Source organism: Cebidichthys violaceus, unplaced genomic scaffold (assembly GCF_023349555.1).
Source record: "Cebidichthys violaceus isolate CVI_PGR_0920_01 unplaced genomic scaffold, fCebVio1.0.p SCAF_14, whole genome shotgun sequence".
NCBI lineage: Eukaryota > Metazoa > Chordata > Actinopteri > Perciformes > Stichaeidae > Cebidichthys > Cebidichthys violaceus.
Window position 1 is genome coordinate 8,659,812 of NW_027176307.1, and position 23,746 is coordinate 8,683,557.

Sequence of the window (23,746 nt, forward strand, 5' to 3'; positions counted from 1 at the left end):
TAATTCAGCAAGACGCGGTCCAAGAGAAATCCCAGAGTAGTTGAAATGAGTCCCCAGGGGAAACTCAACCGGGATCCCGTACAGAAGTGGAGGTGGTTCGATGCGGATTCCTCATTCAAATCACTTGGATAGATTCATACATTTTGTTATAGATGCAGTAGGTTGCTCATTTGCAGGATAAGTAGTGGATTTGGTTTGTTGCAACATGAAGGATTCTTACTTGCTCAAAAGCAACCTCAGTGTGCGCACTGATTTGAAAACGACTTTTTATTCTGAAAATACTTTTCCTTCATAATAATATTCAAATCTTTTTCTCTTTTTTTTCTTTGTAATTCTACAACCCATTGTCTCCTCAGTCGATTGCACCACCACACATTTCTGAAGTTGGGACTGGATATCGTAAAACCCTGAGTGATATCAGAAAATAGAGCGAATATTCGCGGCCTTGTGTGAGCCATTTGTGTGATAACGGCCTGTAAAGCAGCAATCTCCCTGCCTGCAGCACAGTGGTATGGGCGGGGCCGCGTGGTGAGACATGTCGACGGATGATCAATGTGACCTTGAGATCTGCACCGAGAGCTTGTCAGACGCCGCCCCCAGCTGTCCACGCTGTCTCCCCTTTAATATCCTCCTTCCCTCCATCTCTGTCCGCTGGTTGGACTGTCACTCTCAGGCGTTCTGTTCCTCCTTCTCCTTGTCTTTCACTTTCAGTCTATCACGGCGTTATTTATTTATGAATGTAACATCTACGGAGTCTGTGCGTGTCATTAGTGTATGTATCCTCTCTATATTCAGGCCATCACTCGGTTGACACATGGTTCATTCAGTCTTGCCTGACAAGACGCTCTGCCGTCGGTGAGCGAGTGATTTAGTAGAATTTGCCCTATTACAAATATCCTTTCATTTTTTATTTAATCATTGGCAGGTAGTCTGCGGCTAATGGATTGTATATTTCATTACTTTGAAGCAATTTTGAGTTTGTAAACAATATATAAATGACACTTCATAATTGTGTTGACATTATCCTGTTTGACTCAAATTATAATACAATTCTAAACGTATTTCAGAAGTTCACTTCTTTATGTCACTGCCATTAATAGCATTCCTTATTTTGACCCATTCCATGACTTTAGCAGGTTAAATAGTATAGACTTTCCTTTGTCTCTGGATCTCTGAAAGCAGGACTTCAATACAGGACATATGGGGCAGGATGCGTAGCCTTATATGGTATTGTTGGGGTGTTAATTATGCTAAGTTGAGAAAAAAATACCTAAATGTTCTTGAAGGAGGTCTTTTGGTGCCGAGCAGCAAAGATGTTCAAGGAAGAGTTTGCATTCTGGGAAATGTGCTAAATCTCTTTCTTGCCAAAAGTTAGATAGAAAGGTCAATCTATTTGATCTAAATCTATTTCCCAAAATGTTCCCATAAAATTACACACAATTTGGGTAAATTCTTGCAATCCTGTCAGACTTTTCATTTTAAAACAACTTTTAAGTTTGAATCGCAGACTGTCTCGTGGCTCCAGCTTCATATCGAACACAAGGACATGAGACATGCATCAGTCTTCTAATCTAACTCTCGGCTTATAAAAGTAAAATATTGAACTGTTCCTTTCCATCATCGTCATAACAATGCGGAATACCAGATCACATCACTTTTTATTCAGTTGCCTTTTGTTCAACCCTATTCCAACAACAAATAACGTCTCATTCCTGCCATTCTGTCGTCATTGAGACGAGTTGACATCTTACGGATTTACTGTCGTGCAAACATGTATCCAAAGTTAACAAGGGACTTCTCACTGTCCTCGCTGTACCAGGACAGCTCCAACTCCTCTCGTGTGAGACGACCTACTGTCTTCCACTGGTGTCCTAGCTGCTTTTCTCTCTATTGTATACTGAACAGCATGGTGTTCTTTGTTGAAAAATTAGAATAATGGGGGACACTGTGTAAAAGCTGGCTTCCTCAGATTCACACATTGAGTACTCAAAATAGGTCATACTTTGTAGAGACAAAGTATGACCATGTATTTTAACTGTGTGCCTGCTATTTTGGTTGAAGTCACTCCTCCCTTTCCAAATTGCTAAAATTAACATTTCAATGACAGAAAGACAGGATCAAATGAAATGGCCTTCAAACTACGAACACTGTAACAACAATCACTTGACGCAATGCGTCCCTGCATTCATTGTCGTCATATTTCATCAATGAAGTCAAAGTTTGATTCATTTTCTTACCTCTTCCACCAGCTGCAGCATACGACGAGTGCTCTCCAGAGACTGTGGAGAAATAAAAGATACATTAATGACATGACATGATTCAAACAGTTAGAGCCTTCGCATACAGGAAACAGTGCCGTTTGACATCAAGATGGTGAATCAATGGAGTCCTCCTGTGGTAACATAAAAAAAGAATAATCACAATCTCTTGTCTAAAGTATGTTGATTGTATGTATGTTCATTGAATCGAGCATAAGCGAGCTCGTATCACAACAAAGTGGAGTCAATTTGAGCAATCAGCGGGACACTGAGGGGATCAATATCCGACGTTTATCGACATGAACTCAACATGAACTCACAGAGACACGCTGTCTGAACGTAGCTGTAACGGTGACCTACTTCTGAGAAGGTTATTCTCATGCTGTCAATCAACTGGATGCTTACAATGATTTGGATTTGAGAGCAAAATTAATTTCTTTCTAAGCACATTTGAGATCTAATCAGCAGTGATTTACTCTAGAATACAGCAGCTCTACTCTTGCAATAAAAGCATGCTTTGAAAAAAAAGATGTGTTTCTATCGATTGGTTAGGAGAGAATAAACTCTGCCACTGCGTAGTTTGGTCAGAAGTCGGTACAATAGGCTACGCATGGCTGTAATCTGCCAGTAAATGGTGTAGAAGAAGAAGTAGAGGTTGTAGACAGCAGGCAAAACAAATGGACTTGGCCATCTAACCAACTACGAGAGAAAATGGAGATAGGTTTTCAGGAATCTGTTTTAATTGTTCTTTATTTTGGTCAGCCTGTCATGATTTCTGCAGACAGAGTATTTGCACATTATGAAGATAACCAAGAAGACGGCGACAGCAGAAACAGCTGTGATCAGTCATTCGAATTAAACGTTCGGACACTTTATTGAATTCTGTTGCTTCCATACAGCTTTTCTAATGCGATACTTCAAAATGCGTGTTGAAATATGTGAATGGAAACACGGCTAAGGACACAGCTTCGCCTTGCTGATCCCGGAGCGGTGGCGGCTGGAGAAGGTGTTTGGTGAGGCAGTGTGTGGGGATTTGAGAGGCCATTTTTGTGGTCCAATCGCTCTCTTTTCATCTAAAGTAAAGCAACCAGAATACCCTTGAGCTCATGTACGTCAGTGCAACAGAGGAAATAAACTGTCATTCTGACGCCGCCATTTTGTGCATTGCCCTTTGTTCACGCATGTGTGTGTGTGTTTAATATTCTGCTCAGCTGTGTCAGTGTGAGTCATATGTGAAGCTGGAAGGGGTGTGGACTTATGTGCTCTGGGCCATGACTTGAGACTTTGTCTCACTCTCCATGCTGCTGAAACACACACACACACACACACACACAGATGAATTCCTACACATGAACATACGGACACACTCCCGCAATTAGTTCTGCAAATTTGCATTCATGAGTGTGTACATTTGTGTGCCACACACACGTTGGCACACATTTGTGTCCCACACACACGTTGTTGTGCAGTGTTATGTAAAAACGCATGATGCAGGTACACACACACGCACACAAACACACATAAAATAGTGCTGTATCATTGATATTTTTATGCGTTCAAGGACAGAACTACATATTTTTTTTAGGGTATAAAACATCCTACACAATGTGAAAATCCAGTTAAAGTTAAGAGGTTTCTTTGAGCTTTTAGATTAGGAAAATAATAAAAAGAGGGCCTTTTGCTGTCGCTACTATTTTAATAAATTATATTTATCCTCCACATTATGGTCATGTTTTAAGATCCGCCATTTCAAAGTCCCTCTAATGTACGCTTCATGTGCCTCTCATTTGTATGCGTATGAATGTGCTCGAGTCCACTCCGTGGGTAAGTGTGCATAGATGTGCGCTTGCCATCATGTCTGTGCACCATTGCAACTGAAACCACCTGGATGCAGCAAGCGTGTTCTCACCTCGTCGGCCAGCTGGTCAGCGCGTTGCTGCATGTCTGACAGCTCATTGCGCATGTCCGCATCTTCTGCCATGGCTGCTGGATGTGGGGGGTGGAGAAGGTCTCCAACAGGGAAGAGAAGATCCTAGTGGGAGTTCGGGGAGGGCTGAAGGAGAGACAAAACACAAGAAAAGGACGGATGAGGCATGAACAAGTCTTGGGGTGATGGAGAACTTGGATCATTTGACTATTGAAATAGAGATGAAAAATGGAAAATATGGTTTTGGTAATGATGAAAATCAAATCCCCGACATCATACATTCACGGTCTCCTCTCTAAAGGAACAATACTTAAAACGCTTGCTTCCAGTAAATGGAGGATTATAAAAAGACAAACAATGACAAAAGGCAGACAATTGCAGAAGAATATCAGGCTCAGACGGGCCAATGTTGACCGAAAATGTAAAGGATTCTAAAAGGTTCCTATAAACGCATTCTAACAATAGCTAATACTGTAGTGTTATGACTCAAGACAAACTCAGACTGACTAATTAAACCGTTTAAATACATCCATCATCACTTGTGCCCTGTCAAGATGCCCTTGGGCAAGGTGATACACTCCTCCCTAGCCACCGGCTTCAAGCCGCTCTGAATAACAGCAGCAGCTGAAAGCCGAAGGTACAAAATGAAAAACATATTCCGGAGGGGTGAGAAGAAAAACACGAGAGGACAAAAGAGCAAGCAACAAAATGGGCCAAATTAAATAGTTGGAATCAGAGCTTCTATTTCCCAAGTCTCTGTTGACCGTTGCAGGATGTATAATGGAGGATTAAGAAGCCGCCGCCGCCGCCGCCGCCGCAGCAACCCCAGCAGCAACCCCAGCAGCAACCCCAGCAGCAACCCCAGCAGCGGTGTTTGTTTGTTGGGGAATGAATGGGAAGGGGGCAGGTTTGTTTGCGGAGGAATGCCAGCCTCAGACAGGGTTAGGATTAGACACCCAAACAGCCTGTTGGCTCTTTAGCTGATCCTTCCCTCTCCTCTGCAGGTCACGAGAGGCTAGCGCCACAAGCCAAACAGTTAGGGCCTCTCCAGATGTAGGATTTACCGCTAGCAAACTCTGAAGACGATCATGAAACTTGTCATGTGTCAGATGAGTTAGAGATTATCCGTAGATATGGCTACGAGACGTCCTCACAAACAAGCATCCGAATTGTTTAAACCCCCATAAGAATCGAATGTGATTCCTTTACACCGTTTTCTGGCTAAGCGGTAATCCTGCTGCAACAATGGCCTTTACTACTATCCAGGGGGGGAATAATGAATGATGACTCATTGGCTGTTAAAATAGGGAGCAACATATTTTTATGGACAGTCTGAGATAAATGAAAAGAGTGACAGAAATATGACAGAGCCACTAGTAGTGCCACTAAAATCAACAGCAAACCGCAGCTTTACAAAAGCCCGTTGTTTAGGAGGCTGTCATCCCCACATAGAAAAAGCTCAGACTGCACACATCACACATCATATACTGTATCGCATAGGCTTGTTTTAGTCTCTTCATGAGTCCATTGAGTTTGCTTCGGCGAAGTGCTTTCCTCCATTTTACAGTTATAATTTTTCTAGCAATCAGTAGAAGCATGCATGGTATATAAGTGGAAATTAACATGGGATCCACTGGGACGGCATTTTTCATTATTTCTTTTTTTCAATCTCCTCTTTTATATCTTGCCAGCATCCCTGCAGTGCTGGACAGACCCAGCAGATATGTGAATGATCTCCAGTCATCCCACATTTCCTCCAACATAAAGCTGATACTGAACCTTGATCAAACATTGAAACTATCAAAGGACATTTTATCCATTGACGACTTGATTAGCACATTATATGGAGGCTGTCTTTCTGCTCTCTAATGGTCTACTATTGATAAGGGGAGCTGTCAATTTATTTGTAATGACAGGGTTCAAAGTTTCTATAGTTTGAAGCAGCTATAATCAATATTTCGGGGCGGATGTGGCTCAGTGGGTAGAGTGGGTCGTCAGATCCCCGGCTCCTACCGTCTGCCTGTTAAAGTGTCTTTGAGCGAGACAGGAGCATGGTTAAATGCAGATGTCACATTTCATGTGTTTACCTGTATGTATGTGACCACTGTAATAATGTCTCATATTAAAAATGCATCACAACTACGTGCGTGTGAAAGGTGTCACGAATAGAAACAAACTCAGAAAATTAGTAAAATTATTACCATGTCAATTTTGCAAGGACATGAAACCGATGTGTTTACAGTTTGTTTCTGCTGCCTCAGAAGAGGCCGAAAAAATCAGTTATAGCTGGTTAAAGGCACAGATTTGAGCTTCAGTCTCAGTATGTTAAGTAACACATTCATTAGGGCACCTGGGTGGCGAAGAGGACACCGTGTTGGCTCACCGCTGCACTGGTTATGTCCTGTCAAACACAATCAGCAGAGGACATTTGGACTCAAGGAACCAACTCCACTTGCACATCGGGGTTTCTAAATGTACTTGTGCGGGATGCTACCCTGTGACAAACTTTTGTAATCCAAAAGATACAAATCTGCTTAAACTATTCCTGCGTGTATTGATTAAGGATTTTGGTAGTAAAGTAAATGCATAGAAAATAATGGCACTAAACACCTAAACAGACCATCCAGTCTGTTTGCAACCCTTGAGACATGAATGCACTGTATGCTGTACTCCTAAAACACACAGAATAAAGCAATCCCCCAGATTTACCTCATAGAATCAATGTCTTTAAAGTAATGAAGTGTCTTTATGAGACCACTATATCCAAAATGGCACGAACACAGAAAAATCTCCCTCACTCAATAGATTCCCCAAATCGAATGCTCCTCAGTGATCTGAATACCAGAACAATACGGCAGAAGAGCACTCATCAAGTAAAGGAGTGAGAGTCTGCTCGTCGTCTTGGAGAGACGGCTTCGTCCAGCTGGACGTGTCTCATCATGGTGACTTAGCGAACAGTCTGGTAGATATTCTGCCCCCGAGGTGCCTGCTGCACCCTCTGTGTTTGCCTCACCCACTCGTGTGTTCAGAGATGTTCATCAACAACATCTGCTGGCCACACACACACACACACACACACATGATATGAAGCCATTATTTACTGCCACGGCAATATCCCAGCACGCCATGGTCTGAATCAATAAAGCCTCCCCGGGTGGTATATAGATTCCTCTGCATTCGTCTCAGCAGATGGATTCAGTCAGGTACACGTCCTCAGATCAACAGCTGCATGGTGATGATTAAGCCCTGCGTTGTGTAAAGGCTCATTTTTTCTTGCAGCATTCATTCAGAGGCCGGTTCACACATGCTTCCACTATTTAGCCAATAAAATGTGTCACATTGAATCGGAATCCGTTATATTTATGCATCGTGTTTATCACATCTCTCTCATGCTTCGACTTCTCTCCCTCCATCTCTCCCTTCCTTTCGCTCTCCTGCACCGCTTCACAGCAGCAGCGGCCATGTTTGCTTACATAAACCTCAGACTGTGCAGCGCATCGCTTAGTGTCTGAATCCAGTCGGAATGAGTAGCAGTCTTCAGAGCGCCTCGCTGAGGGAGGAGAGTGGGGGCGCCGTCGCCTGCCCGTCCGGTTACGCAGCCAAATTCGGGCAATTCAGTGTTTAGCGGGCCACGCTGAGCTTTTGCGTTACGTCTCAATTACAAGCTTTGCATTTTGTATCTTAGCTGCCCTCAGCACTGCCTGCTTTCAGCACTGGGACTAGTTTGTCATTAAGTTTTCTCAAGAGGAGATGCAAAACACTGGTGGAGCAGCCGTTACGTAATAACATGCTTTTATAATCAATGCATTTTTTATTACAGTTAAAGTGAAGGATTTATGATGATATCCACCAGTGCATGTAGAACCAGTATAGACATTCTTTGCTTGATTAACAATAGAAACAATTGGTTACTAGAAGAGAATTGGTCAGATTAATGAAAAGCTACTCGTTTAATTATTCGTTGAACTAATAATGAAAGAATGATCTAAAATAGTGTTGTTGGTTACTTCTAAATACATCATTTGTTTGATAGCATGTTGGCTACTGAGTTTACAAGGCTTTTCCCAGAACTTTCGACCGTATCTTCAGTGAGCAAAGTTCTGTGATGTCATCTGAGCGAGCTGAAGAAGACTGTATGGCCAAAAGCTCTGGAAAAAAGGCTAAATAAGTGATGCTTGAGTTAAAAACCAATATTGTGCTTTCGTTTATCAGCTGTCTTGTAAGGCAGTTGGGTCATGTGATAAGATTTTTAACAATAATCTGACTTTGGTTGTATTATCTATTGCTGCTTCTTCTGTTTTTTGAATAGAAATAAATGTACAGAAAGTGAAAAAACTAAATTAAATTATATTTGAGAGGTCTGGTTCAAAGTAATTTTTTACACTTGCACTGAGATAAAACTGTAAAAATAAAAAGTGCTCTCCACTGTTGTTTGCCTCTGGTCCCATACAGATATGTTGGAAACAATGTATTCATGCGCTGATGCAGAGCCACATTTTATCTTCTGTTATCCAGAGAAACTAGCAGCGACAAAGCAGATAGAGACCACTTGACAGAGTTTAATGCTTGTGAGAGAAACCATTACAAGGATCAATCCGATGACCTTTGAGTCCCAGAATCTTTAACCAGCAGGCTGCCCGGTCATCCATAAAGTACTCCCTCTCAAAGCACACCCATTAATCTGTGGATCCCTATCTGATTAAATGTTGGCTAGCCCACTTCTTATTTTTAATTAATCATCAAAAGACAGTTTGGGTAATAAAGTGGGGGGAAGATACATTTATGACCAATCAAACCAAGGAATATTTCATCTGGATGTTTATCTGTGCTGTTTTGTGAAGCACCTCTAATTTGCTTGTCCAATATTAACAATAACATCAGAATAATCTTAAAATATCTGCTTCTGGAGAGACATAAAACAATCAACTGCCATGCATGCACACTTTTAGGACCTCTACGCTAATTATGCAAGCAATCAATATTTTTTCTTTTGTCTAGTCGCTGCTACAAACTAGTGGTAATTAGGAACAAATACGTTGCCCACTCAAATGAGTAATTGCTTTACTTATGAAACAAAATTAGTTCATTTGATCAGTAGCAGCAATCACTTTATCTTGTAATCAGACTTCAGTAATCTTTGATCTTTATAATGTATTGCGTGTTGCTTTCCGTCTGTCAGTGTGAGGAATGCTATGCACGGATTGAATCCTTCAACTTCTTTATTGCCACCAAACATCCGCAACTCGGGGGGGAAATACAGCCACCATATCTATCTCCTCTGTTCATTTAGTCTGCCACTGTGTGTTGGCACACACCCACATGCCCTCTGCTCCTGTGTTTCTATCAGCTTGTCATCATGACGCTGACTCCCTGACCTTTTGACTCCAAGTCAACCGGAAGACAATAAAGAACAAGATCAACCTCTAGGTAATTAAAAATACACAAGTAGATTGTGGCACAGTGCACTAAACCCATAAACTCATCTATGTGCAGGAATATACACATACACTGTATTACATTCATGCTGAGTGTGGTGAGCACTACGACGAATATATATGGAAAAAGGTGCTGTAAATGTGATATATGACTAGCGTGGCAGGGTTCAGGGGAATTATTGGCCGAGCACTGCGCATTCATCAACAGTATTTGGAATAACTGGATGCGCAGCACAGCTAGATACCTGCATGTATGCACTATACGACTAGCAAAAAAAGAACTCCATAAGTCTTTCATTGACCATTCATCTTTCTCGCTCTCCATCCATCCACTCATCATGTGTTTACTACCTCAAGAGTGACACGAAACTCCATGGAAACGATAACACAAGATATGAAGATGCCCTTATTTCCATTCCCCCGCAGATTGCACCCCGAGGACGGCATATCTCACACCCTGTCCAATCACATTCTACCATGAGAAGATTACCAGCCCCGCCGACTTGCTCCGTCGAAACACTTTCCCCTCTCTTTTCCTCTTCATCTTCTTTAACAACCATCCTCTCCTCTCCTTCATACTCTCCCACTGTCTCCCTGCTCTTTCCCTTTTTTCAGCTCTTTCCTTTTTACTTTACTAAAAGAGAGCACGGACTGTACCAAACCTTTACAAAAGTAATTTCGATACACTGTGCATCAATATAAAATCAGTATAGAATCTGACTGAATCTGACATTACCATTGCCAAATATAGATCGTAGTACACTACATCATTCAGGCTTAGTACAAGTCATGTTTTGTCATTAAAAAAAATATTATATAATGCAAAAGAAATTCCCCTTTTTCAGTTTTAAAATGTGATTAAGAGAAAAATCTGACAAAATTAAGAAGACTTTTGTAAATGTTGTGCTATTATTGCAAAATAGTCTTCTTTACAGCCTATTATCCATCTGAATACTTACTATGGATATATTTGAAGGGCTGTAAGACTTACCACAAATGTAAGACACTGTAGTGCTTTAATGAGGCTTGTGGCAAGAGAGACAATAGATCTTTTTTATGCACATGGAGTTGAACGCGTGTGTCTCTGTCTTCTCTTGCTCCAAGTGCGTGCATGCTTGCTGCCATTTTGTTTGCTTTCAGTACCAGATGCTCCATCTCTGTCCCTGCATCAAACGTTTTCCTTTGTCTTTGAAAGAGATTTCATCGAGTGGGATTGATACAGTTAGGCACAGATTTTATAAATATTTATGAAATGGTACATGTAAAATAATATCCAATGCTTTTAAAATGCTTTTTACGCATTAAAACCATGACGTCGAGGTGACGCTACCCTTCCAGGAACCCTGGCAAGCCTGACTAATAACAACAATGATGTAACATTACACAGCAAGCCAGTGTGTCACTACAGCTGGAGCTCTCTCTCTACAGAGGAGCTAGCATTAAGTGCTGCAGCGACATCCCGGTGGCCCCGCTCTACAAAGAAGGCCATGCATTATTGACCAGAGAAGTCCAAGACCCCATCACTTATTCATCTGGCCCCCACTGTAACCATCCACATCTCACAAACACATGGCTAAAGAGCAGGAGGTGGAGGATCATAACAGTGCAGGCTACCTGCTTCAGACACTTCAAAAGCTCCTGAGATAGTGAAAGTGAATCACATGACTCTCTCCACTGTGGCCCCCAGAAGAACACCATGCACTCAATTTCATTTGAGGAGGAAAATGAAACTAGAGGTGAAATGACTAGTCTGCGTATCCATCAACAGAAACTTAGTCAGAAAGTATTTTGATAATAGATTCATTGTTTAAGGTTCTCTATAAAGAATTCAGAGTATTTTTATTGCTTCCACATGGCTCTCAATATGGTGACAGCTGAGCCTGCAGCTAGACGGTGCTAACAGCACGAACAGGGCAAACAATGGCAACAGCACTGACAGAGGTAACAGTGTTAAGCTGGGAACCAGAGGGTGGGTACGTTTCGTGACGACACCATCAGTTGGGAGGGAGTTATCAGCTGTAACCGCCGTATGACCGCAGAGAGGCAGACATTAGCTAGCCAGTGGGGCACAACGGAGAGACTCACGTCCATCCTTAATATTGCAAATAGTTATTTGCTGCTATATTAATGCTCTGAATATCAAATTTAGCACCTATAAGTCATTTTTAGCCATGCTAGCGACATGGGAATGTTGGAATGTAGGAATGTTGGTATGTCGTGCGGGCCGTTGATCAGTCGGTCCACTATTAGCAAATGCTAGCATGCCAACACGCTATCCTGAAAAGGGACATGGAACATGATAATTGTTACACATGATAATTAATTTTGACTACAATGCCTTTGTGAACATGCTAGCATGCTAAAGCCAACATTTAGCTCAAGGCACTGTGTTTATGTACAGCTACATAGAGCACACACAATGCCCTCAACAAATTAACTGGTTTCTTTGTCATTAAACTAAATATATTGTGATTTTGGATTGTTGGTCAGGCAAAACAAGCGATATGAATATGTCAACATGGGCTTTTGAAAATTGAAATAAAATATTTCCTTACATTTTGTGGACCAAACTATTAATCAGTTAATTGAGAAAATAATTAAGAAATTAATTGATCATCCCTATCCCATGTTCGGAAAAACATTGCTTCAAAAGTCCATCACCATAAACAAAAAACAGCAGCCATATAAAATGAAATACCATTCGCACACACACTTATCAAAAACAAATCTGCATACAAACCTAAAATCAATCTGCATATTTGAGTTATAGCAAACAGATGCTTTGTGGTCAGCAATATGCATTTTTCAAAATATACTGTCTAAACATACAGTATTACACTGATGATTTGCTCATACAGAAAGTAATAACCATCAGTCCTTGCTGCGAGCCTGCCTATGGCTCGATAACATCACAGTGTTGTGACGGGTTGCATACAAGATGAGAACATTTGCCTGAAACGTAATGTTTTATTAGTGATGTTTTGTGATCTTTTTTTGAGGATTGTTTTGTAAATGAGCAGAGAGAACCGAAGCAGTTTCTCAAGCTCGGTGGGAATACCGCTGAGAGGCAGCTTTAGAATATAGAGGCATGTATGAATAAATACCCTTCTGTATGATGAACGCTATAACCACTAGGTAGGCAAGGAAAGGACCCTGTGTTCTCCATGCACAGAGATACAAACATTCAAACATAATCTGCTCATAGTATCCTACAATGCACGTCATACAACACATAAGTAAATGGTACAAAACGTATCTTATCCATGCCCATGGCAGTTTATTAAGCTATTTAGAGGTTTGTGGTATTTTTGTTTGTGGAGGTCAGTCAGTTTGGAAGTGACTGCTGGTACTGTACTTTGTGGTTTAAGAAACTGTTTTTATAATCCTGTGTGGTTCTGGGAAGCCAGAAGTTCTGGAAGTGTCAGCAGCAAATGACAGAAATTGCCATCGATGGGAGGCTGCTCACTCGATATTCTAGTCACACACCTACTCTCATAAAGAGTAGCTTCATAACTCTGAACAGCTTGAGGGATAGCTACATGATGACCCATGTATGCATGTTAATGTAAATACTGCTGGACAGTTCATTCATTACCATGCAGCACCGAAGTTAAAACGATGTCATCATCCTACAGTATTTATTGTCTCTTGAAGTTGGCTTTGCCGCTGCATCTACTAATAAAGACAAAATACACTGAGGATACAAGACAGGGCAGGCCTGGTGATTTAAGGCTGACCCTCCATCCCATCCCTCTCCAGATTGGTCCTGAACGGCATCGCTCCTTATCAGCCAGCGTTCTGCTCCTTGGTAACAAGTGAAGAGCACAGCAGAATTCAACAAAAGACGGGGAGATGAAAGCATCTCAGTGGTGCAGACTGAGGTGTTTATTTTCAGCTACTGTAGGAAGATGAGTAGAGCAGACGAGCAAATTCACAAAGCTGAGTGCAATTTGCCCTGTCATTGTGTCTCATATCAATCATCCACGTGGCAAAATTAAAATGTTGCCTTTGTGCCAAGAACACAGTAGGCAGACTAATAGCAGAGAGAAAAAGAAATACAAAATTTCAGACCGCGAGCTAAAGGGCCTGACCGAGGTGCAGAGGCATTCCTCAAAACTTCAGGTAAGGAATTTAAACGTGACACAGAGAGAAACCGTGTTTGGGATTTAACATCCCAGTCTGTCAGTGCTGTCGGTGTTTTCATATACACCTTCAGACTGTAAAGGAGATGGCATGATTATAGTGGAGGAAAGTCTGGGCCTCACCTCATATTAATGTGCTCCAGTTACAACCAACTATCTCAGGACACTAATAATTTCACTTTAACTGTGTGTTGCTGATCTTTGTGAATCAAACTGTTTTTGCAATGACGCTCAATCGTATAGAAAAGACTCAATTTTGCGCCAAATGGCTGCATATTACCTTATTTGAATACGCGCAAATATCACAGGAGCACCAAGACGGTATTGGCAGGGCAGTTAGGGGTGTATTTCATCCTTTGCGGGTGCTTTCTTTTTGTCTTATTTGTAAAGGTTAAGCAGCCGCAAAATCTGCCCAACCCGTTTGTGAATTCTCCGCTGAGTGCACACCATAGATATAGAATAGATTTAATCAATCAATCAAAAGAAAATGGCGATTGTTGTTAGTTGTTATGGTGACAACACATGTCAAGTTGAGCCGTAAAGTGTTGTCACAGCTAGCTGGAAAGATTAGCAGACGCAGCTCCGGGGAGACGGGTGGCTGGCTAGTTAGGTAGCTTGCTATTCCACCATGCTTTACTGCTGCACCGGTTACAGAAAATGAGCCGAACACAGGCGGCAGCATCCGGTTGTGAAGAGTGAAGCCAATGTGGAAGGATGGCGACGGCCGTAACGCCGAACTCAAGGCTTCAAAACGGCAGTGATGTCACGACGACTACGTCCACTTCTTATATACAGTCTATGGCTGAACAAAGTTGTCACTTATCTGTTGATAGCAATGTGCTTTCCTACGCTATGACAAGAGTGTGTGGATGACACATTAAGTTGTTAATTTTTACTCATTTATTTCGGCTACTTTGTTTTAGTCATTATCGCAAAACCTCACCTGAGTGGGTCGCAATGACAACTGTACACATAAAAATGGCCGCCGCTCTGACTATCCTGCTATGGTGATTTGAAAGGGAATGTCTGTTCTACTCCTATTCTATTTATGTGGTACACACACACACACACACACACGCGGAGGAAAAAGAGAATAAAATGAGGCCATATTTCAGTATGCAAAGCATACCACACCAAGCACCACTACTGGCCTCCAGCCCCGTGCTCACAGTCACCTCTGCAGTCTCCGTGGATGGAAGGGGTCCTAGCTGCAACATTTGCCGACCCCCGGGAGCACTCAGAGCCACATTTATTCCCATGTGGCTATTACAGATAAAGTTTTGGCAGCTAGAGGGCCGTGGATAAACGGCATTTGACAAGCAAAACATGAGGGGCGCTCCTTGAAATAGAAGAAGTGGGATGGTCCAGATGGGGTGATCTATAAAATGTTTCAAAAGGTGCCTAAAAGAAAATCAAATTGCTGTTTTGTAACAGTTTTTTTTTTTTTTTGTATGTATTAGTGTTCATGCCTTTCTTGTTTTAGCTGTTATATTACATTTATAGTTGTTTTCACTCATGGGGACTTGTAGCATTACCATTATAGGAGTTACTGCAGGTGTATAAACCAACATCCCTGAACAAACACAAGCCCATGCTCACTTTCACACGTACACACATGCTCGCACACACTCGTCACAATTACATTATTATTTTTTTTATTTTCTTTCTTTCTTTCTTTCTTTATTTCTTTTGTTGTTTATGTAATGTCTTATGCATATTGTACTTGATGTTGGTTGTAATTTTGTAAAATTTTAATATTATATAGGTCGAGGCTTTAAATAAGCCCAGTTGGCTTTCTGCCTTTTCCTGCACTATGATATTCATTTATCTCTGTTATGTTTGTTTATTTTTGATTTTATTGTTTGAATTGTGCAAAATAAATGAAATTAAATGAAATGGGTGAGGGGTTTGAGGGGCTGGCGGTAAGGTGAGCACATGACCGACAATCAACCAAGCAACTCACGTACAGGCATCTGAAGCCTGTTTTGAATTAGAAGCACAACCTCTTGTGTTTTACGACGCAATAAACGTCAGCGCGGAGAGATGTGAAGGCCCTCTGGCTGAAAAATGCACCAGATGTCCTTTTTATATCTGCATGTTTGATGGAATCCCAGACAGGAAACATTCAAACCAGACGCAAAGACAGAATTACGAATGTTTTGGCGATGCCACAGTGACATGCCCAATCACTATTGATGTCTTTCATTAGTCCTTTGGTCACAGATGTGCATGGAGCATAATTGTACACCACAAAGTAATTCCAATGAGTGATCCCCAGAGGTTTATTTCACAGTCCAACAGAACACATTCAGCGCTATAAAGTCTCTAATTGATCCATGGCCACGGGCCGCAGTAGCCAGGCCACTTCAGTGTCACAGAAGAGCCTGTTCAATATTTGAGAAGTCATAAAAACAAAGACATTGAAAAGAAATGATGTGCAGGCAGAAGATGAGAAACACCTTCTGAAAGAATACATTCATCTTAGAAAATATCTCATTTCAGCATTGCAATATACATTGTATATGGGCATTACAGACAGAGTGTTATGGATTAATTCTAAGTGAAAATAAAAAGCGATATCATGTCATTTGAAAGGTGACAGGTTTGATATCTACGTAGCGATTGTGAAGCTAAAACCAAATTCATTACAAAGTCAAACCAGATCCATAATGCAACACACCATGCATGTCATTACACCCTATAATGTATGCAGTCTTCATATGGTATAATGCAGTTTTGTGTGCTGCATAATGAAGTTAAAGTGTGACAAACAGGGAATGAAACATCCTCTGTGTACCCTCTGTCCTGCTCTACAGGCTAACCTGCACCAAGAGCCCCGCTCAGCTGCACTGCAGCATCATAAATTACTCGACCCAACAGACCTACAGCAACAACAACAAAAAACGACACATAACACTCCACTGATCCTTGAATGAAAGCCGACTGAAAGACTGATACAGTCGTATTGTCCCCGCACCTGAGCACACAATGCCATGTAATGAAGAGGGCGGAGGGCGTATTCGTGTTGACCCGAGCAGATTAATTGGTGACTTTATGCTTCACTGACGCGGGGATAAGATGTCCATGCCTGCTTTTATTGTGGAAATGGAAGCTTTGGTTGTGCAGGGATGTTTTACAATAGAGTACGGCTAAAGCCGTGGCTAATGCAGCGGTGAAAGTGATATGTTTGAAGCTACAGATCAATGTGAAACTGGAGCAGTCTGTGTCATATCCCACACAAGCGCACGTACAAGTGACAGAACTCCAAAATTTAAGCTGGCCATAGTCGAACCTGAGACCCACATTTTGTATTACTGCGCATACGTTTGCAAAGGTGTTTGAGATTTATGGCTATCGTCTGGCATTTACCTGAATATATAGTTGTAAGAAGAACAACAATCTGTTCGTTTCCACACATTTTTCAAATCACTGCAGTCACGGCCGTTTCTCTCACTCTCCATGTCTCCATTTTCGGTCTTTCGATCTCAGTCCCTTCTCTCATTCCCTCTCTTTCAAGTCAAGTCCATTTTTCCCTCCCTAACTTCCTTTCATTATCAAAGGAATAACAATCTAATCCCGTGAGTGGGTCGGACAGATGGCAGAATGATGACGGTGGCTGACAGCGCGGTGGATTGGCCTCTCAGATAACTGTCCCATAAATGTGTCTTTGAAAGGTAAGAAGAGGGAGGAGTGTTTTGGATTTTCAGTTCCAGAAAAGCTTCAAAAGCAAGAGTATCGCTTCCTGTAGCTGTCATAATAACTTCTGTGAGAGGGCACACTGATGACTCAAACTATATTTAGAGAAGTCATGATTTCTTGCGAGCACTGAAAGGAGTCTTGACAACCACAGTATGCAGCTTGAATCTGTGACATATCTCCAATGATAAACATTTAACCAGCCAACACAATGCAACGAGTTGCAGAAAACGTCCCGAATATGGAAAAGAGCAGCTGAATAAAGAATAAAACCATGAACATGTTGTCTCTTTCTAATAAAAACTCATAAAAGCAACAAACTATTGCTGTCTCAAAATAAAAGATGATGTAACAAAAATGGTGCAAGCAACGCACAGTTACTTGGAAGCCTCTGGAGCAGCCATTTTGTTTCTGTGTTTTTGTTTGCATGCAGTGCAGAGCGTCTCTGAGAAAGTGAGAGGCCGTCCCGCGAGGGCTGACTGGACACTTAAAAAAAAAGCTCAGCTCTGCCTTTCACCCAGACTTGCCATTTTTAGCTTCCACTTAGCTTTTTACACTCACTTGGAAGAAAACAAACACTCTTTGCCTTTTTTTTTAAATAACCTCAGACCAGATTCTGTGTTTCTTCTAAATCAAGGCTCTTCTCCCCCGTTTCAATCACGGGAACAGTTTGACTTTCTTTATCTTTTTCTTGCAAAGAGTTTGTACTGCATGTTGTTGTCTCAGCCCCTGTACTATGTGCAATGACAATACAATTGAATCTAATCTAATTTACAAATCTAGGGAGATGACAAGATTGATAAGGACTCTCTCAAGCCTGTATGTTATTAAACATGAAACTACCAGCATTAGCCCTTTAGCTTAGCTTACAGACTGGAAACAGTTATGTAAAAAACAACCGCCTTGTTTGTTTCATCTGTTGTTGTTTGGATTTTGTTACCTTTGGAGGGAGCATGGCTAGCTATTCTCCACTATTTCCAGTCTTTATGCTAAGCTAAGCTAACCAGCTGCCGGTTGGAGCTTCACATTTAACAAACAGATGTAAAAGTGGAATCTATCTTCTCATCTAACTCTCGGCAAAAAGTCAATAAGCTTATTTCCCAAAATGTCAAACGTTTCCTATTAGAAATGCAGTGTTGCGTTTACTTGATTAGTCCTTTGTCAGAAGATTTATATCACCTCTATGTGTTTCTGTCTCCTCGGTTTGAACTGTTTCAAATGTCCTTTCAAAGATTTGATGTCTGTAAAATATCATATTACGTAGCTAAAGTTTATTTATCTATTTCTTCATTGTGATGACAAGCTGACCTTAAGTCAAAAACAAAAGTAAATACTACTATAGTCATGATGATAAAATGATCTTTTCTAGGGTATGGTGACCATACTATATCCTGAAAATAAATAAAGGACCCCTGATGTGATGTCTCCAACAAGCACACACGATCCCTGCTCAGACAGAGCAGCCATGTCTCCTCTGGCTCTGAACTATGAACCGAGAACGGACGGCGCGGTTCAGAAAAAGGGAGAAAGAAACAGCGTACTTGACCACCACAGGGTATTAACTCACAGTTACTAATGCGACAGCAGCAGAACAAGCTCTGCTGAATCCACCGGGATGACTTTGTTTCATCATGCAGATAAAAACTGAACTGCACTGTGACAACTGCAGTGGGGCTTTTAGTTCACAACAAAGAGTACTCTACACGAGAGGGAGCGAGGCAGTGGTCTAGTTCTTTGCTCAAGGGCACTTTAAAAATGCCCTCCAGCAAAGAATCATAGATGCTTCTCTTTGAGCAGGTCCAGCTGGTTTCTATCTCCAGCTCTAGATGGAATCCAGGCCTGTATGTAAACAGCTTGTTGTGAAGCATGACGTGTGCTCCCAAGATTAGTTATGCATAAAAATAAAGACTTCTAGTGTGAAACTTGAAACAATGCAGAGGTTGTTTGATATGTGAAGGCCGACAAATACCAAGACTTCACAAGATCAGCAAAAATCGTAGAAGGTTTAATTAAGTCTGTCTCAGAGGGCTAATGTGGCTGTAGTATGAGGTCAATGTGTGTAGTTGCTTATGCATACGTTAACTTGAGGTAAGTGGTTGGGCCTGTTAAGGACCTTTCAAACCATAAAAACTCCAGAAAGACTCATGCTGCTCTGCATTTCTTTGTCTTTTTGCACACCTGATTATCACCTGAAGTTTTAGCGTAAGAGCCTGAATCAGAAAACATCAATGAAGAAAAAGGAGCTGCTAAATATAGGAAACAAATGAGACCCGCACCTGCACCAAAACACGCACTGCGCAGCCAGCCGGCCGGCCTGGCTCGGTGTTCGCCGGCATCGATCACACTCGAGGCTTTGGCTCCATTTCAGAGCGGTGCAATACAGGCAGCCGTCGAAGCGCCGGAGTGAAATGAACAATGGCCGGGTTGTTTCTGAGAAACAATCAGCGCACGCTGATGGTGTTGTGAGTCACCATTTATCCGGAGAGCGCGGCCCCTTCACAGTGTAGTGCCGCCCCCCCCCCCCCCCCCCCCCCACACACACACACACACACACACACACACCACCACCATTACCACCACCCCCTCCCTGTTTTCTGTCTCTCCCCCCCTCTCTGCAGTCCAAACAGTGCAAGCCGCATAACGCGACATGGTATAGCGGCCATGGCAACTGGAGCATCTTTGGGGGGCTTTACTGTGCTCTCTCTCTCTCTCTCTCTCTCTCTCTCTCTCTCTATATATATATATATATATATATATATATATATATATATAGTTATATATATATATATAAAACTATATATATATATATATATATATATATATATATATATATTATATATATATATATATATATATATATATATATATATATATATATATATACTGTAGGCTCAAACCTGCCATGTCATGAGCTGTCAGTGTCCAAGATGTTCCTCCTTTATGAATTGAACTTGTGTGTGTTTGCTTCTGACTTTAAGATCAAATCTGTTATTCTAAGGTGTTACAAAAATCTCCACAAACTCAGCAACGGAATGTGAGGGCATCTTTCGGTTCATGTAATCCCCATGTCAGAGTGCTCGCTGCATGATTTCCAATCAATCCTCAGGTGACAGCAGCATCAGTCGGTGACCATAAGCCGGCCTACAGCCCACGTATGGTAATATTAATTAATCCCAGGTGCGACACAGATCAACAGGACTTCCAACAGCCGAGTCTGCCGCATCGTCGAACCTCTGGATGTCCATCGATCGCCTCTTATCTCTGCATCACGGGGCTCGGGTTGCCTCTCGCTGCAGCCGTGGTATGGGTGCGCGTATGGGCAGCACAGGGGCGTCAATCCGACACACTAAACACTTGTTTCTCACCAAGACGTCTTTACACGAACCACGTTTTTTTTCTCCAATTGACATGTTTTTAGTTTGGAATTTGAAAATGAAGACACATAACACAGCAAATGATGCAGGGAGAGGACTCCATGCCTTTGCAATATAGCTAATAGGGTCTAATTTGGAAGCAATAGCACAGCCTACTCGTGCCATAGCTTTATATGTAGTGTGTATGCAGCCTGACGTCCTGCAGCACTCCAACACTGGTATACACACCTGAGCGCATGTGGGGCGCTCAGGCACCAAATTAGCACAAATTAGCACCAAGCCTTTATTATACACCGTGCGTGATTGACAGACAGAGCGCGTGCGGGGCGATGTGCGTCTGGCGTGGATGAATGGATGGTGAGATGAGGGGGGTGGGGGGGGGGGAGTGGCATAGTGCGGGTTTCACCGTGGTCCTTCCCGGCGCGCTTCTCCCCCATTACTTGCATGAACCCTCCTCCCAGCCCACCGTTATACCAGCAGGACATACTTTCGAGTTCCCCCCATGCCTCGGTCACGTAAATGTAACACGGGTTTGTGATGCAAAGACACTGCATGAAAAAAAAAAAACTAAATAAAAGGAAGCGACGCATTCATGGTGATGGATCATGCCCCAACACCCCCCCCCCCCCCCCCCCCCCCCCCCCCCCCCCCCTCCTGTTTATATCGGCTGCCCTCCTCCCACCGACTTCCACCATGGCGCAGTTTACTATGACATTCTCCTCATCAGACTGCACATACACCGCAACAAATCAGCGGGGATGCTGTGTGTTTCTTTTGTTGTGGGTTTTTTCATCTGGCTGACACGAGAGCGACAGATGTTTGTTCACCATCTTGCTGCGACATCAGCGGTCTACCTGCTGCGTCTATCAGCTTTGAGGTGGGAGATGAGGTTCTCAGTCAGCCACGACACTGATTTTTTTCCAAAAAAAAATAAAAAATGTCTGAGAGAAATGCTTTTGGCCGGTGAATCAGACACAACATCGAGCTGCTGAGACGTTCACGTCAGCCTCCTCCTGTGTGGGATTTTTTTCCCCTGCTCTAGCGCTGTCCTAGGTGCTGAAACGTTGAAAACGCCCACAGTGGAAATATACGCATTATAGCGCACCGCATCCGCGCTCTCAGCAATCCACCGCGCGCTTGAGATTTATCACCCGGGGAGGTCACGCATTGCCTTCTCCCCTTCCTCTTCCTCTTCCCCTTCCCTCACCCCTTCTCTTCCCACTGAACAATACTGCAAATGACCTGTTATATATTCCCCGTCAAACCATGCAGGCTAACGCATCGCCACCGTTCTGGCGCTAACCACACGTCCGACAATTGCGTTTCACTGATAACAAAACCTCTGCTGCTTCCAGCGCACTAAACCTCAACCTGCATGAGACTAAAGAGAAAGGAAAAAAAACTGTCTCCAGTCTTACCTGAGCCTGTTGTCGGTGCCCCGCAGACAGTATGGGAGGAAATGTCTGCTTATCAACAGCTAACCGATACCAGCAGCCTCTCTCTCTCTCTCTCTCTCTCTCTCTCTCTCTCTCTCTCTCTCTCTCTCTCTCTCTCTCTCTCTGTATAGGACTGGGATGCTGCAAAGGCACTGTGCGTTGGATGATTCCTCCTCACTTCTTCAATGAGGAGGGGGGGGGGGGGTTGGAGCAGTGCAGCTCTCGTCAAAGATGGCGGACACTTCTGACGTCAGCAGCAGCAGGCATCTTTTATAGCTATCTGTCAGGAGAAGGAGAGAGACTTCATAAACTCCTGTTGTTGTAATGGGGCATCGGCACGTGTCGATGTTGTACGTTTTCTCGCTATAGAAAACAATGACATTAGTTATTTTATTCATTAACGCAGAGCTGCTGGTTTATCCGGGGTTATCCATGGTTTTTGAGGCACCTGCTTCTTACCTGTCATTTCACACAGGATATTTGTTGAACCTAATAGGTGGTATTCCATTATGGCACTGGTATAAAAAAATATGTGGCCACGTGCCAGAACAAAAAAAAGTAGCATTGCACTGTCACTGGTGTTTTCAAAGTTGGACTCCTTCTTTACTATGCATATTAAATCAAAGCAGCATGACTCGTCAGAGGTGTTTACTAGAATGACTAATCATACTTCACCGCCTGGTGTGGTGATCGAGGATGGATTTCTACTCAGGTAAAGTGGGTTTCATGCCCTGGGGCCCCTCAATGCCCATGTGTGGCAATTGATTTGTGGAATAGTTTGATTAATTGTAGCTTTGTTTGGGAGTATGACAACATGCACCACTTAAACAATACAAACAGACATACGTATTAAAGCGTTATAGGTCTTGTTTTGGAGCCTGATTCTGGTCTCGAGTATGTCAAAATCTAGTTTTAAGACAGTTGATACTTTGCTTACATGGTGTGTATTAATAGATGATTTGTGTTTTAATCAAATTAGCACACAACAAACTTGATGGCATGTTGTATTACAGTAGAAGAAGACTGTGTGAACTGCAGCTAAATAGGGGTGCAGGAGGGCAAAAAAGGGGATTAATAATGGAGCGAGTTAGTGGTTTCTTGCTTTCTCATGTAAGCACATAGGAAAATTAGGCAGCCTGCCGTTTTAGACTTGTGGGTGTCCAGCTGTGTTCAGAACTTTGCTGCATCATCACTGTAACATACGGAAAAAGACGTAATTGTCCCCTTTTTTCTCAGTTTTCCAGCGAGACAAAGATAAAAATATATTAAAAATATCTAAAGGCCTGTTCCATGCATAGATGCTTCACTGCCAAGGGTTTAAATAATAAGGCTGGTGATATTAATTCCTTATTATTAGCAAATCCCATGGAAAGACCAAAAGGAATGACGCATTGATCCTACTAACAAGTATATGTGCGTCCAAAGCCTGATACGTCTTAAGTCCTCTGTGCCACGCAGCTCCACTGTTGTCAAAAAAC

General features: G+C 42.3%; 1 protein-coding gene across 2 annotated transcripts in view; it reads right to left on the reverse strand.

Annotated features, from left to right (window-relative positions):
- Positions 1–22,430, reverse strand: part of snap25a (synaptosome associated protein 25a) — a 39,037-nt gene extending 16,607 nt beyond the window's left edge. The window contains exons 1-3 of one of the 2 annotated variants that reach the window (XM_068708697.1): positions 22,251–22,430; positions 4,168–4,311; positions 2,238–2,279 (exon numbers count right to left, since the gene is read on the reverse strand). In XM_068708697.1, coding sequence (XP_068564798.1) covers positions 2,238–2,279; positions 4,168–4,239 — 114 coding nt within the window. In that variant the 5' untranslated portion in view covers positions 4,240–4,311; positions 22,251–22,430. The remainder of the gene's footprint in view (positions 1–2,237; positions 2,280–4,167; positions 4,312–22,250) is intronic. The other variant, XM_068708695.1, reaches the window with a different exon arrangement.
- Between the last annotated feature and the right edge of the window lie 1,316 nt (positions 22,431–23,746).